Consider the following 14,376-nt stretch of genomic DNA (forward strand, 5'->3'; position numbering starts at 1 on the left):
GCTGCCGCCCGGGGCCGTGCTGCGCGCCTGCCTGTGCCGAAGCGGAGCGCAGCGCGGAGGGGGGAGGCGGCCGCTGTTCCTGGAAGAGCCCGGCCTGGGGAGTTGGTCACATTCTTGGCCGGGATTCAATGACTGAGGCAGACACCAACAAACAGAGGGGGGGAGGAGGAGGAGGAGGAGTGAGGGAGGCTGAGCCAGCCTGCATTAGCTCAGCTCTGAGGCACTCTCAGTCTCTGCTGGAAAGAGGAGCTGGGAGGATGTGCGCTCTGTTACCGCGGCTCCCCACGGCACGCCGAGAAGACCGAGAGAAATAAGGGAAGAAAGGCGAACCGAGAGACGAGGAGTCCTCCCAGATCAAGCTGCGGGACCACGAGGGGGAAGGGAGCCTGCTTATTGTCCGTCCGAAGCCCCCGCGCCGTTTTGGAAGTGCCAGAGATTTGGGCCTTTTCCTTTTCTTCTGCGTTGTTCCCTTCCACAGACCAAGCTTTCTTCCTTCTCCTGCTTTTTACTTTCCTCCCCCGCGCCTTCCTTTCGGTGGATATGGACAGAAGGGTGATTACTGCAGAGAAGCAGCAGCCGCCAGAACGTATTTGAGCCGCTGGTGCTCGGAGCGTGGCACAGACTTTTTGTATTTCTGTGGGTGGCGTGTGTGTGTGAGTGAGTGTGTGTGGTGGAGGTGTGGGAGGCGGGATTGGTTTGCCTGGGGGGTTGGCTGAGGCGGTGAGTGCTCGGATGAAGACCTCTTTTTGCCGGGACTCTGTGCTCCATCGGGGCAGCTTGGAGACTTGGAGGTTTTGAAATTTTAACAAACCAAGAGAAAAGAAAGAAGAGAGAGACACGCATACAAAAGGATTTATTTCCTATTCGTTAGTGGATTGCTAAACCTGAGTGGGAAGGAGAAAGAAAGAAGGGTGGGTTGTTTTATTTTCTTCATAATTTTTTTTCTTAAAAACAATCCCTTAAGTGGATTTGTACCGGGGTGGAAGATAACTGGGGATTTTTGTTGTTTGTTTTGGGAATAGAAACTAAAAAATGGAGACTGTAAGTAGAAGCAGCTTCCAGCCTCATCCAGGACTGCAGAAGACCTTGGAACAGTTTCATCTGAGCTCTATGAGCTCCCTGGGTGGCCCTGCTGCTTTCTCAGCACGATGGGCACAGGAGATGTACAAGAAGGACAATGGCAAAGACCCAGCAGAACCTGTACTTCATCTGCCCCCTATCCAGCCTCCTCCCGTAATGCCTGGTCCCTTCTTCATGCCCTCGGACAGATCTACAGAGAGGTGCGAGACCATCCTGGAAGGGGAAACCATCTCCTGCTTCGTGGTGGGTGGAGAAAAGCGGCTTTGCTTGCCCCAGATCCTGAACTCGGTGCTCAGGGACTTCTCCCTGCAGCAGATTAATTCGGTGTGTGATGAGCTGCATATTTACTGCTCCAGATGCACTGCTGACCAGCTGGAAATCCTCAAAGTCATGGGCATCCTGCCCTTCTCTGCTCCTTCCTGCGGGCTCATCACTAAAACTGATGCTGAGAGGCTTTGTAACGCCTTGCTTTATGGTGGCACCTATCCTCCTCACTGCAAGAAGGAATTCTCTAGCACAATTGAGCTGGAGCTTACAGAGAAGAGCTTTAAGGTGTATCACGAATGCTTTGGGAAGTGTAAGGGACTCTTGGTGCCAGAGCTTTACAGCAACCCCAGCGCAGCCTGCATCCAGTGCTTGGACTGCAGGCTTATGTACCCACCTCACAAATTTGTGGTCCACTCTCACAAATCTCTGGAAAACAGGACTTGCCACTGGGGCTTTGACTCCGCAAACTGGAGATCCTATATCCTCCTCAGCCAGGATTACACTGGGAAAGAGGAGAAAGCTAGACTGGGCCAGCTCTTAGATGAAATGAAAGAAAAATTTGACTATAACAACAAATACAAGAGGAAAGCCCCCAGGGTAAGTGAAGCCTTCAATTTTAAAGGGGGTGGGGGGAGAAAGAGAAAAGGAATTTTCTATAATTTCAGTAACATCCATTGATACACCGAATTTGTTACCAGCTGCTTTTCCTTTGAGTCATTTAGCAGTCTAATCGTGTTCTTAATTCTCACCACGTGTGTGTTAATGTGGACAAGCAGTGTTTGAGATGGCACCTTTTTTTCTCCACTTTTGTTTTGAACACGGTAGTTGGAGTTTGTTTAAATTATATATGTCTGTTTGCATGTCTTACTGTACATTGAACCTGATCTTTGAAACCCATCACATTACCCCAGACTTCGGCAGGAAGTTCTGTGATTTCGGGTCTTCAGAGCTTCAATTAGGGGTCAAGACAAGGAAGAAGCCAGAAAAAGACAAGTTACTGATCGCTTCAGAGGCAAATACATACAATTTTCTGCTCAACTGCATGCCGCCAGGGACGGAGGTGCGGGCTAAATTGTCCAAAGCCGCCTATTGGAATAAAATGTGGCTGCTAAGAAAAAATCCTGACAGTAATGCAGGTTACTGGTGTTCAGATTAAGTGTGCGGAATGTGAATGGAGAAGTCCCTGCTTTTAGAGTATCCCTATGGAGTCTGAATCTCTCCAGCAGACAGGCTTTTGTATATTGGATTATGTATACGTTCAGTAAATGAATCTGTCTAGGGCCAGCTGCAGCAGCTCCTTACGGTATGCCATGCTGTGCTGAGCCAGACAGCTACAGCATATTTTTTTTTTTTAGGTGTCTTTTGTTTTTCTTTCAGTCTGAGCTGCCTTTAGATCCCAGAATCCCTGGTGTGTGGGTGGGAGGCTGCCTTGGCATCTGGCAGGGTCCTGATGGGCGGGCAGCACTGCAACAAGGCCTTGAGGACTTTGCTTACAGACCCCAGGATGTCTGGCTGGCTGGCTGGTGCAGTTGGCTGGGGGGTGAGCAATTCACTTCCCGCTCCTTCCCCCCAGTGTAAGGTTAAAGCAAACTCTTGCCTACTGAGTTTTACGCAGCAGGTTTGTTGGTTAGATTCTGCCTCATCTGTCAGAGATTTCCGAACTTTTCTTTGGTTCTGTGTGTCTGGGGTGGAAGGGCAATGACACACAAGCTTCGAAAAGAGAAGCAACGTTTAAAGCCCACTGAGAACGTTCAGTAAAATTCTTAATTAACTTACCGAATACCTGTTTAAAGGGGCAGTCACTCGGACTTAGGTAGAGCTTGTCTTTGTAAAACACGCAACAAAAATATGCAAACAAAACCAAGGGGTTTTAAAATATGCTGTGCAAACAATGCGGTAATTCCTCCAGCTAGCGTAAGAGGCCTGGTTTGATTGGCCTCCGTGTTTTTCGATTAAGAGTCTCACTCGTTCAAGTTTCTTGTGCTTAGCCCCTGTCTCAGTCCTTGTCCTCACCCCCCCTTTTCCTCCTGCCTGAGTGTCAGAACCGCTGTGACAAAGCTCGGCAGTAATGAGCCACATTATCTCCGTGGTTGGAGGTGGATGTGTTTTTAATGGCTTGTCTATTCTCCGTCAGTCATGTGCTAAGATGGAATGGTGGGATAGATGTGTATGAATGTCTGCGAGAGGAGAATACGGCTCTGAAAGTGGAGGTGTTTTTCATGGTGGGAAATGAATTTTCAAGGGCGTACTTTGGGAAGCAAAATTAAGACATCTCCACATTCTTGCCCCAGAAAGGTAGTGTGCCCCTAGCTGGGTCATTTCCAGAGTTTAATTAAAACGAATGTTAGTGGAGGTGTGCTTTCCTTTTCTTACAAGGCTTTTATGGCATTCTGTTCAATTTTATGATTTATCCAGCACCCCGCTGAGGTTGCAGGTGGAGAACAAGACAAGACCACTAAATCTCGGCTTTGCCTGACTTTTTTGGTGACCCTTTAATAGGTCCTGGTTCAGAACAACTGAGCTAGGCAAGCCCTCTTCCCCCACCCTCCAAAATCGGCTTGCAGCGCAGCACTACTTGCAGAGTGAATTCAAGATACATAATTTTTGGAGTTCACTATTTGGTAAGGAAATCGTGGCCATCTATTTCTCACAAAATTTTGCCAAAATTCTGTCATAAAATGTTAAGTCTCCTGCATAGGTTCATTTGGGAGGTGGCAAGGAGTTTGATGGGGGAAAACAGAGTGGTAAGTGTGTGCTCAGATGATGGGGTAGGGAAAAAAGAATGCTTTCTCATACATACTGTGCAGAATTGGGCTTAAGTTTCAAGGCTTTTGAGCTGTCTTTAGGGCTCTCCTGTTAATGTGGTGCAGTCTTGAGGAGACTCTGACGGTGCTGGCAGAGTTTTGTACGCTTATCCTTCCTTTTTCTAAAGTCTTTTTCCATTGGGCTTAGCCAACGGATATCATATGCTAAGGTCATTTGAGTTGTAGCAGTGTGTGCAGATAATTACGGAGAGATTTAATCAGGCTCTAAGATTGGTAGACTGTGGCCAGGGGCAAGTAACATTGGAGTAAAGTTTAGATGCCTAGTAAGGAAATAAAAGGATGGTCCCATGTCTGTGTGTTTGTGCTAATTACTGTCAGTCTCTGTGGGTTTTGTGTGTCTGTTGGGCTCTGTGTCTCTCTGTCTGTGTGGATGAAAGGCTGAAGCATATGTGTCTTTGTGGTGGTCTTCCTTTTTGATGTAGATCTCTCCATTGCTTTGTTCTGTTTTATACAGAGGTGTTTGTGTGTGTTGTGTGCTGTAGTCTGCTGTGTCAGATATTTGGTCTTCTACTTTCAAGACTGGGCTTTTTATCAGTTTCCCTATTTATTTATTTGTGTGTGTGTGTGTACACATTGCTTTGTGTGTTGTGTTTTCCTTGGCGCTCTGTTAGTATGTTGGTAGCATGGGATGCATATGACCGTTTTTATGGCTGTTTAAGAAGCAGGGAGTTTTTTGACCTCTTTGTGTGTCTTCATGAGGTTTATGTGCTGAGATGTGTAGGTTTCTGCCAGCACAGCTCTGCCCTTTAAGGATCTGACTTAAATGGAGGAGCTGGGTTGGCACAAGCCCCAGTTGCAGATCCAGCGTACTGGCAAAACTGCCTTTTCCCCTGTCTCTTCTTTTTTTCCGTTTTTTTTTCCTTTGTTGGTTTTAAAGCATTGCTACAAGGCATAGCTTTACCTAGATGTTTCATTCCCAACATATATTTCTATATGCATCAAGTATCCATTGTGCATATCTGTATGTCTCTCTTGAGAGCTGGATACATACGTGCCGATACGTTGTCTCTCAGTCAGCCTGGTTGGTTGAACAAGATGCGTGTTGCCTGCTCTTGCCACTCGCAGAAGCAGCTTTCGTCTAGATCTGTATGAGGTTAGCAAAGGGTCCTGGCCAACAACTGGAGGGAGTAGTGGCAGTTGGAGCCCCCACACGAGCAGGAACCATAGAGACCTTGGCCACTTTCCGTACCCTCTTCTAAAATTTTGATTTTTATATCCTCCCTGTTCATCTTTGGATGAGTGATTGACCTCCCATAAGCTTCTTCACCTTTTTGCCACTTCCCAAAGCTCGCACTTAATTCTTGAGTCATACAATACCTTCTCCGTTTTCCTTTGTATCCTTCACTGGGCTTTCCACCTTCTCACTTGCTCATGCAAGTGTGTTTTCAGCTTTGTTTTCTCTCTGGTCTTTCAGAGTCTCCATGTACCAACACAGCTTTTACTTGAGTGGGTGGCCTGTTTCCCTACCTGTCTCTGACTTCATCCACCATTACTGGCATGGAGCATAACCATTACATTCTGGGGTGTTTGTAGAAATTTAAAATGTGTATAACCTGACAGCGTTGCAAAACAGGGTCCTAGAAATCCATCATCAGTGCCAAAGCCTTTTTTATTGAGCTCAGCAGCTGGTGCATGTTGAGTGTTCACTTGCTGGGATAGATATCTCTTGGTGTGTCTCTCACACTCTTTCCACTTCTGTGTGACAGACAGCTCTCTGCTTCCTTAACATCAGTATGCCTCCACTGTGGTTGAATTAGTTCAAAAACCAGGCCTGAAGGTTGTGTTGGTTGCTGTTTCCAGTAAAGGAGGGTGGGTTCTACTCTGTTTTGAACCTTTTTTTTTTTCTTTTTTTAAATATTGAACTGAGCAACGTGTGACAGTGCTTTCATATTTCCTACCTGTGTGCCAGACATCTGTACTTTTAGCGAAACTGTGTGTGATCAGACACTAAAGAAGAGGGCTTTCCTTGCACACGTGTGAACACACCCACACGCGCTAGCGCTGCGGTGTTCCCACGGTTCAAGTCCCAGCAGCACTTCTATGAAGTAGCTGGAAGCTAGAAGCAGCATTCTGGGTACTGACACACAAATGAGCATACAAGGCCTCCCACTTTATTTCACAATGCCTACCAACCCGGTGCTGCCACAACATGCAGCTTTCTCAGCTGGAGCAAGGTTTAGCCAGGTCAAGTGTGCAGCCAAATCAAAGAACAAAAATTGCTGGAAGTGAAATAGTGCGGTACTGCCTGAGCTGTAGGGTAGCTGTGGACTGCTAGGTGCTGTGCTTAATGGCCACCTGAAATGCTGCAGTAGTAGAGCTTGAATGTGTATCTTTCTGTATCCTAAAGTCCTGCCTCCTGACAGTAGTAATCTTCTTTATTTGTTGATAGTACATGTCCTATGGTAGGTGTGGCAGAGAGATTCTGATTTTATTCACAGGCAGTGGTGTTCAGACTGCTGGATGGATTGATTCTTTTTGGTACAAACTGACTTGATAGATACTCTTGGAAAATTTTGCCTAAGAGGTAAGGGTTCAATTGTTTTTCCATGGAGCAGTGAGGTAATTTGTTCTCTTACCTGGTGTTCAAGAATTACATTAGAGATTTTCCAGTAAAAATTTTGAAGTCCCTACAGCAAAAATGTTGAAGTCTTGAGGCAGTAGTTTAGGTCAGAATCCTTTTACAGCTTAAAAGTTGAACTTCAAAAACAATACTATGCTCAAAGAAAATCCTGTGTACCTGAGGAGATGTCAGTGTTTAAGCAGACATCAGCATTTTTTCCCAAGCGTGCAAACAGTTTTACAGATGTTGTAGATCAAGAACAAAGCAGCAGGTACGTGCATGTGTGTTAGACAAAGAATATGCTGCAAATAATGATCTAATGATGTTGAGTCAACTATGGCTCTCTGTTGCCCCAGAAGAGTTCCTAAGTTCTTGAATTCGGTCCTCTTGAATTAGGGAGGGAATTATATGCAATCTCTTCTTTTGAAAATCACTGCCTCAGATATTTAAACATACGCCTCTCCCTTCATTGTCTGGGCGGTCTCACTTGCCTCTCCATTTCTGTGGTTTCGGGCTTGGGCGTATGTTCTGCCCAAACAGTAGCATGCTTTGAAGATGCGTGTAAACACAGTTTATTTTTTGGATGTTGTAGGAGCCTGACACCTGGTCCCTCTGCCAGGATATGAGCGTGGTTATCACTAGCTGCAGCTGAGTGACCAATGAGGGTGTGTTTTCACTTGCTGAGAGGCGCGTTTAGCTCAGTGTTGTAAAAGCATCTGGAGGTGTCTGTATGAGGCTGCTCAGAGCATGTCTAGACAGCGCAGTGGTTAAAATTCTGGCAGCCACTTGTACCTTATCTGCACCTTCCTTGATTCTCAACGCTGCTAGAACAAGGGGAACTTTGGGGCTACATCTAAGTGGTTGAGCCCAAGCAAGATTTGGGTATCTAAAGAGATGCATTGTCCATTCTTATTGAAAACTCATGCTATTTTCATCTCTTAGCAAAGTTGTTTTGCCAAAGTTAAGGGGTTTGAATGGTACTGACTGCAGTAAGGAGTGGGCCGGCTGTCTGTTACTGCTGATAACTGATGATTGGAACTCACATTGCTGGCTTAGCTGGCCAAACTGCTTTGCCATCGCACAAAGAATTATCTCAATGTGCGCAGTACTTAGACCCAGAAAATTTTTTAATTCTCACTTTTCTCGTTTAAAAAGGGAACTTTGAACTTGACACTGTGACTCTTATTTAGAGGGAGCTGTCCTGGAACAGTTACACTAAATCCAACAGGGGGTTCTTGGAAAAAAAATTAGAGCTTAGACAAAAGTAACTTAGACTGAATTGTAGAGAACCTATCGATGGAATACTGTCAATTACTGGGCTAATCTATTTTAGCTGAGTGGCCATAGAGCACTTAATTCAAATTGATCTTCACGTACAGGAAGCATTACTTTAAAATGTAGCAATATAGCATGGTTTTGTTTTAAATTTGTCAATTATAGTATGTGTGTTAATGATACAGTTTATTAGATAATACCTAATTTGTTTGCATATGTTTTCTGAAGCTGGGTAATACACATTAATAAATCTGCACCACTTTTTTTGATGCTATTCCACACTCTCAGTCTCTAATACAGTCAGTATGTGTTCTTGGAAAATAATTACAGAGAAGCAAGCTTGCTCTGAAAAGATGTGCTCTGGTCCCTCATTACCCCTTGGGTAGTCTTGCCTGTCTTTCACATTTCATTGTCAGTGTAGAGATTCAAACGTATGGGATTACTAAAATCACCTGTTCCCATGTCTTCTGGAACATACGAGGTTAATTTGAAGATTTGGGGCTAGTTCTACAGTTCTCACTCCAGCAATCAGCCGACATAGTAATTGGAACCAGTTCACCCACAAACCACAGCAGACTTGTGTGTGCATCAGACTTCTGCCTGCGTGTTGACTGGCAGTACTTGCAGGCATGGACTAGCGGGACAGATCCTGAACCAGAATGTACCAGTGTTGAGACAAAGCAGCTTCACTGAATCTGTGGCCTTACCTGGCATTTACAGCGCGGTGCTAAAGCTGAGAGCAGGACCTGTAGTTCTACTACTGCAGTATTTTTATTTTGCTCATTAATGAGGTTTTGGTTTCATGGATGTTTGATGGTGCTCTGATCCTGACAGGTCTTCTGAATGGGGCGATAGTTTCTGCAGCTGGGAGCTGGCTTCAGACTGAAAGGATTTTGTCTGCTGGCCGCTACATGCAAGGTTGGGTTTTAAGGTTGCAGTAGATGTCTTAACAGGGTGGGAATTTTTGTTCCTGTATTTAGGATTTGTCAATTATTTTTTTTATTTTATTTTTTTTTACTGATGAGGAAATGTATCTAAAGCTGGGATAAGGACCAGCCTTTTTTTCTGATGCAAATTCGAGGACCAAAAACTTGGCCTCAGAATTGCATCAGGTGCAGTACTTTGAGCGTGCCTGTTCTGTCGGTATTGGGCAAGCCTGCTGGCTGAGAGAGATTGGCCCTTGCACTGAGCTCATTATTTTGCTTTGACTTTTGGTTGGACGAGGTAGCAAAAACACTGATCCAAATTCAGGCTCTGATGCTGTCAGTGTTTGATGGACAGAGCTCTTCTGGAAGCCAACGGGAATTCCCACGCGTGGAGCCCTTATCATTGGCTCCATCTATGGTTTTGTTGCTCTCACATAAAATTGGGCTTCTCCAAGCGGTGCATGCATATTAAAACAACCTGATAAGCTGCACAGCCATATGTTCTGTTAAATGAGACAGGTCCTGCCACCCTCACTCATGTTAAGTAGTCTTTCCTTGTTTTAACAGTCTTACTTAAAAAGTCAGGGAAGACGTGCATGAGGATAGAGATTCTGTGTATATGTAAAAATTGCAGCAGCGTTCTGTATACTGGAGATAAACAGCAAAGGAGCTAATCAATAACTTGGTTTCTGGCTTTGTTGTTTATTGATTTATGTACAGTTACCTTTGCACATGCTTTGTAGAAAATGTGACTTTTATGTTTGGTTTTCTGTTGTGTTTTTTTTTTTTTTTTAAAGTGAAACTGGTTTTGTTTTGGTATGAGAATCAGTTGCCCTGGAAGCACAAGAATTGCTTAGGCTTTAAGGATTAAAAGACAGCAGCAACCTTAACAAAATAAGGTACAGCCTAGTGCTTGTCTTTTCCTGCAGAAGATTTCAGTGATGCATTCAGAAGACGTGTACCCCTGTGCTTTGTTCTTCGTCCTCTCTCAGTTAATGGTATCGTTTTCTAGAATAAGGTCATTGACTTGGATTGCTTCTTGGTTTCTCAACCCTTTTCACCAGCCAGTTTGTGTAATGTCTGTCTGAAACGTTGAGTAAGGGCATTGAAATAGCAGACAGGATATCAAGTGTTAGGAAGTCTGGGTTAAGTATAACCGACAGTTCTGGCTGGTGAAAGGGGAGCAGCCCCTTGCACTCGGTTACACACCAGTCTCTGTGGAAACAGCAGACTCGGCTTTGCAGCCCTGTTACAGCTTTTCCCCTCTGTTCCCTCCACACCCATATAATTAATTTGTGTGGGTGCACCTCTTCAGAGATGTGTCTTCCTTGTTTCTTAGTGGTACAGAATTGTGTGTAATAATGTCTCTTTCTAAGGATTACATAAGTTGAAGATGATTTCTCCAGTGGGAGAATTATGCAAGTTTAAACTGAAATGTATTTAGAAGCTTTTATGTACGTGTTTTCTGACTTGCAATGCAGAGGGTGATTTATTTGCATCCTTAATTGGACAACATCTGTTAGGGCTGGAAGAAAAACCATTTCATATCTTTTCACTGTCATATCGTGCATTTTTATGAAGTCCTCTGCCCCCTCTGTTTCCTACATTACCTGTGTTACAGGCTGTGATTCTTCATGCCCAAGCAGGGTCAGCCAGGCAGTCAAGTTGGACACTTTTCCAGGGAGGGGTCTGCAGAATTTTTAATGCGTATCTGCATTAGTTATGTGCCAGTGGTACTGTTAAAGTCAGCAATAATACCACCTGTTTTCTTTCAATCTTTGGATTTTCTCCTTTTATAAGAAGTTGTTGCCTTTACTACTGTTAAACAGAAGATAATGGTGGTGAGGCTTCCCAATTCTGTCAGTGAAGAAACAGTCTAAAATATTTCTGTACTGCAGCTCTTAGTAATCTTTGACCATTTAGTAAAAACTTTCCTGCTGCTTTTCAGCAAAATTAGGCTGTTTTGTGTCACCTAACACAGGAGAAGAAAGCTACTGCAGTCAAGTGCATTTATTGAACTTGAAGAGGCCAAAGTAACTTCTCGCTAAAATGAGAACTTCTGCGTGAGGCTGTTTGTGTGAGTGTACCCCGCAGTGCGCAGTCCGGCAGCTGACCTGGGCACACCGCGCTTACCAGTTCTGGTGGGAGAGCTGCACGGATCTGAAGAGCTGTCCATGCAGTTCCCATGGCAGAAATGGGATCAAGATAGTAATTTTCTTTCTATTATTGTGTAATACTGGAGTACTGCCTGTCTTGGACTGCATACGCAATGCTTGTAGGTGCTGTTTTCAGGATGTAGCTAACAAAATTAATCCTGCAGAGTATTAAAAAATACAGGTTGCACGGGGATCCTGCTGCTTACTAAAACAGAGATTGTAGTAGTACCAGTTAAAGCAGTGAATTACTATAAATAATTTTTAAAAACTCTAAGTATTAAATTTCTCTAGGTCCTATGTTTTTTGACAAGTATCTTTTAAAATAACAAAACAAAAATCCTCAAGGTTGTTCAGGTTTACGTATTTATAGCAGTAAAATAAGTTCAATAGCTTTTATCCAGAGTAATGAGCTAGAAAGGCAGAAAATAGACTACAATGTGATCTGATTGCAGTAATCTTCGTTGATGTAATGGATTTTGAGCTTACACTTTTGTTATTAAGAATTTCTCATGAAGTTTGATGTTAAGTGTGCTTTTCTAAAGTACCATCATTCCACAGCTGAAGAACTTAATCTGAGTTGAAAGATAATGGAGTGTCATTCAAGGAACCAAAAAAAAGAATTCACCATTCTTAACTCCCCACTAGCAGTTTCACTTTATTCAGTGGGTGTGAATTATCTCACCCATGCTGGTATGATTTGGAAATATTCCTTTGAAATAAATGTATTTAGAGTGGTGCAGAGCTGCTGTGAGAAGTAAATCAGATTCAAAAGAGTACAGACTGCAGCATTAGGTGCATTATTGATATTTCTTTGTTCCCATTCACTCACTATTAAGAACCATGCCATACAATGAGTCCTTGCACTAGTATAGCCAACGGCTTAGTTTTGTTTGGCTTTTTTGCCTTTTTTTTTTGCCACAGCAGTGTAATTTTTTGCAAAACTGGTGAAGCCAAATAATCCTTGGACCATATTCAGCAGCAGATAGTGATATGAGTGGTGAAGTGGTGTGAAGTGCTCTGTTACACTGGTCAGTGGATATGCAGAACTACTGTTCAAAGGCCTTGGCCCTCACAGCATAGTGAATTAGGAGCTCCCTTTCTACAAACTTGATTCTAGAAACATATTCATGTGAAAATCTTTTTTATAATGGATTCATTGATCCTTCTTTAGCCCTGATGATTCTAGAGCAAAGATTGTGTGCGTAATATTACTAAATTCTGAAGGAAAAAAAATATTTTTATTATTATATAATCTTATAGTTTAAATTATTATATAATTTTATTATATAAAATAGTGTGAATGCAAAGAAAAAAGAAAAATCAGTGATTTGGAGAGAAAAAGGGGTAGAGGGAGTTGGCAGTGGTGTTACTACTATTTGCTTGTATTTACCATATGACTTGTGTTATTATTTATAGCATTGTTTAACTTATCCATGTGTCTTTTAAGTAAATTTGGTCTTTTTACAGTTTTTTTAGCAATTAACCTAGCTGTGATGAGGCTCGAATGAATATCATCTGCACACCTGTTTAATATTAAAGATCAGGCTTTCAGTGCTTTGTGGCTTTAGCTTGAAATTCAAGTTGCTTTGAGTCATCCCTTTCGTCTTTTGTTTGGGTGGAAAAAAGGAGTGGCAGTAAACGGCCTGCAGCTAAGAAATGAAAGAGTTGAATTAGGTTTTAGAAATGTTAGTTGTGGCATTTGGGCCATTTGCATTTGTACAGATTGTCACGCTTTGCTTTATTTTATTTTGAGTTTAGCAGTTCAGTGCTCAGGATGAAAAATGTTACGCATCTTTTTCCCAGTTGCACGGCACATGCGTGCTGCACTGGGGGAGTGGGAAGGAGCTGGAGTATGAGCTCACGTTTCAACCAGACTACTGGTAACAGCAGCCCATGGATTATTGCCCCACCTGTAGTTCCCATGCTGTGCTGCACAACTGACTCAGGTTTTTTCTGACAGCAGCTTCTAATTCTGTGAACCAGAGGACAGTCCAGTCTCTAAAAACCAAAACGAGTCAATGAGACAGAAATTGCTAAGAAAGGATTGCAGTGTTCTCTCTGTTTCACTTCATTTTGGTTTGGTTTGTAAATCTTCATCAGTTCAAGTGTAGCTGTAGCTGTAGGAGAAGCTGCACTCAACGCAAGTGGAGGGGACGGTGTGTGAGGACGTTAACAGCAGGAGTATCTTCCTCTGGCCTCATCGCTGAGTATTGTGTAAACAGCCATGGCTTGCGTTACCTTCCTGAACCACTTCAGTGTGTCCAGTTATATTTATGTATTTATAGATGTGTAGATGAGGTTTAACTTCTACCATTTTAGAAAAGAGATAGTATTTCAAATGACTCTGTGGTCTAGACCTTGAGGGTCTTTAATCAGTTTATTTTGCCTGGTATGCAGTAAGAATGATCCCCTTGACATCAGTGTAGTTGTGCTGTCATGCAAACCGTGCCAGGAACTGATTCAAGGGAATGGAAGAAATAGGAGCTTGTTTGAAAAAGACCCTGAAGTATAGTCATAATTGGTCCAAATGCCTTGCGTTAATTCGGGTAAGGTCGTTGAGGCAGCATTTTGCTCTGTGGTTGGACTCCAGTGAAGTCAATGGGCTTCGTCCAAGTTTATCAAAATGTCTATTAGCGTGGAAATCACTTGTCATAGCTTCAGAGTGTAGCCAGTTTTTCCTCACTGGTTAGAATTTGAGGGACAAATTCTGCTGAAAACTTAGAGTAATTCATGGGATTTCAGTGGAGGTTATCTTTTCAGAAGTCTATTGCTACATTTAAATTCTACTCATACAGATTTACATGCATATTTATAATTTAGGTTTCTAAAAATTTATCAAATTTGCCCTTGCTAGCTGGACTAATTTATTAGTGCAGTTTTCTCTTACTATAACTTGATTTTATTTCATTAGATTCCCATTAATGAAACTTCATGTATTTGTTTGATTCTAAGAGGGATGTTCATTCATGTTCTCATTAAAGAGCAGCTGGATCCCATCTTCACAGATGTGAAAACCCTTACATTGAAATTGCTGTATTTTTTGTGTGGGGTGGTTTTGCTTGAAAAAATATCTTTTATTAATTTGACCCTCCTCTCTTTTGAACTCTTTTACTCACTCAGTCAAAATCATAATCCCTTCTGTCATCAGAGTTAATCGCTGTAGACAGTTTGGATGTCACAAACTGAGCATGAGGTCTCAGGGAGGAGAAATATGGAGACACATGGATCCTGTTTGAAACAAATTTCTTAACTAAGAAAAGGTTGCTTGATTTTTGTTTTCATTTTAA

General features: G+C 42.9%; 1 protein-coding gene across 3 annotated transcripts in view; it reads left to right on the forward strand.

Annotated features, from left to right (window-relative positions):
* The first annotated feature begins 247 nt into the window (after positions 1 to 247).
* The window catches only part of SKI (SKI proto-oncogene), a 106,006-nt gene continuing 91,877 nt past the window's right edge, over positions 248 to 14,376 (forward strand). For 2 of the 3 annotated variants that reach the window (XM_068414961.1, XM_068414963.1), the window contains exon 1: positions 248 to 1,944. In XM_068414961.1, coding sequence (XP_068271062.1) covers positions 1,033 to 1,944 — 912 coding nt within the window. In that variant the 5' untranslated portion in view covers positions 248 to 1,032. The remainder of the gene's footprint in view (positions 1,945 to 14,376) is intronic. The other variant, XM_068414962.1, reaches the window with a different exon arrangement.

The sequence above is a fragment of the Nyctibius grandis genome, chromosome 17, assembly GCF_013368605.1.
Source record: "Nyctibius grandis isolate bNycGra1 chromosome 17, bNycGra1.pri, whole genome shotgun sequence".
Lineage (NCBI taxonomy): Eukaryota > Metazoa > Chordata > Aves > Nyctibiiformes > Nyctibiidae > Nyctibius > Nyctibius grandis.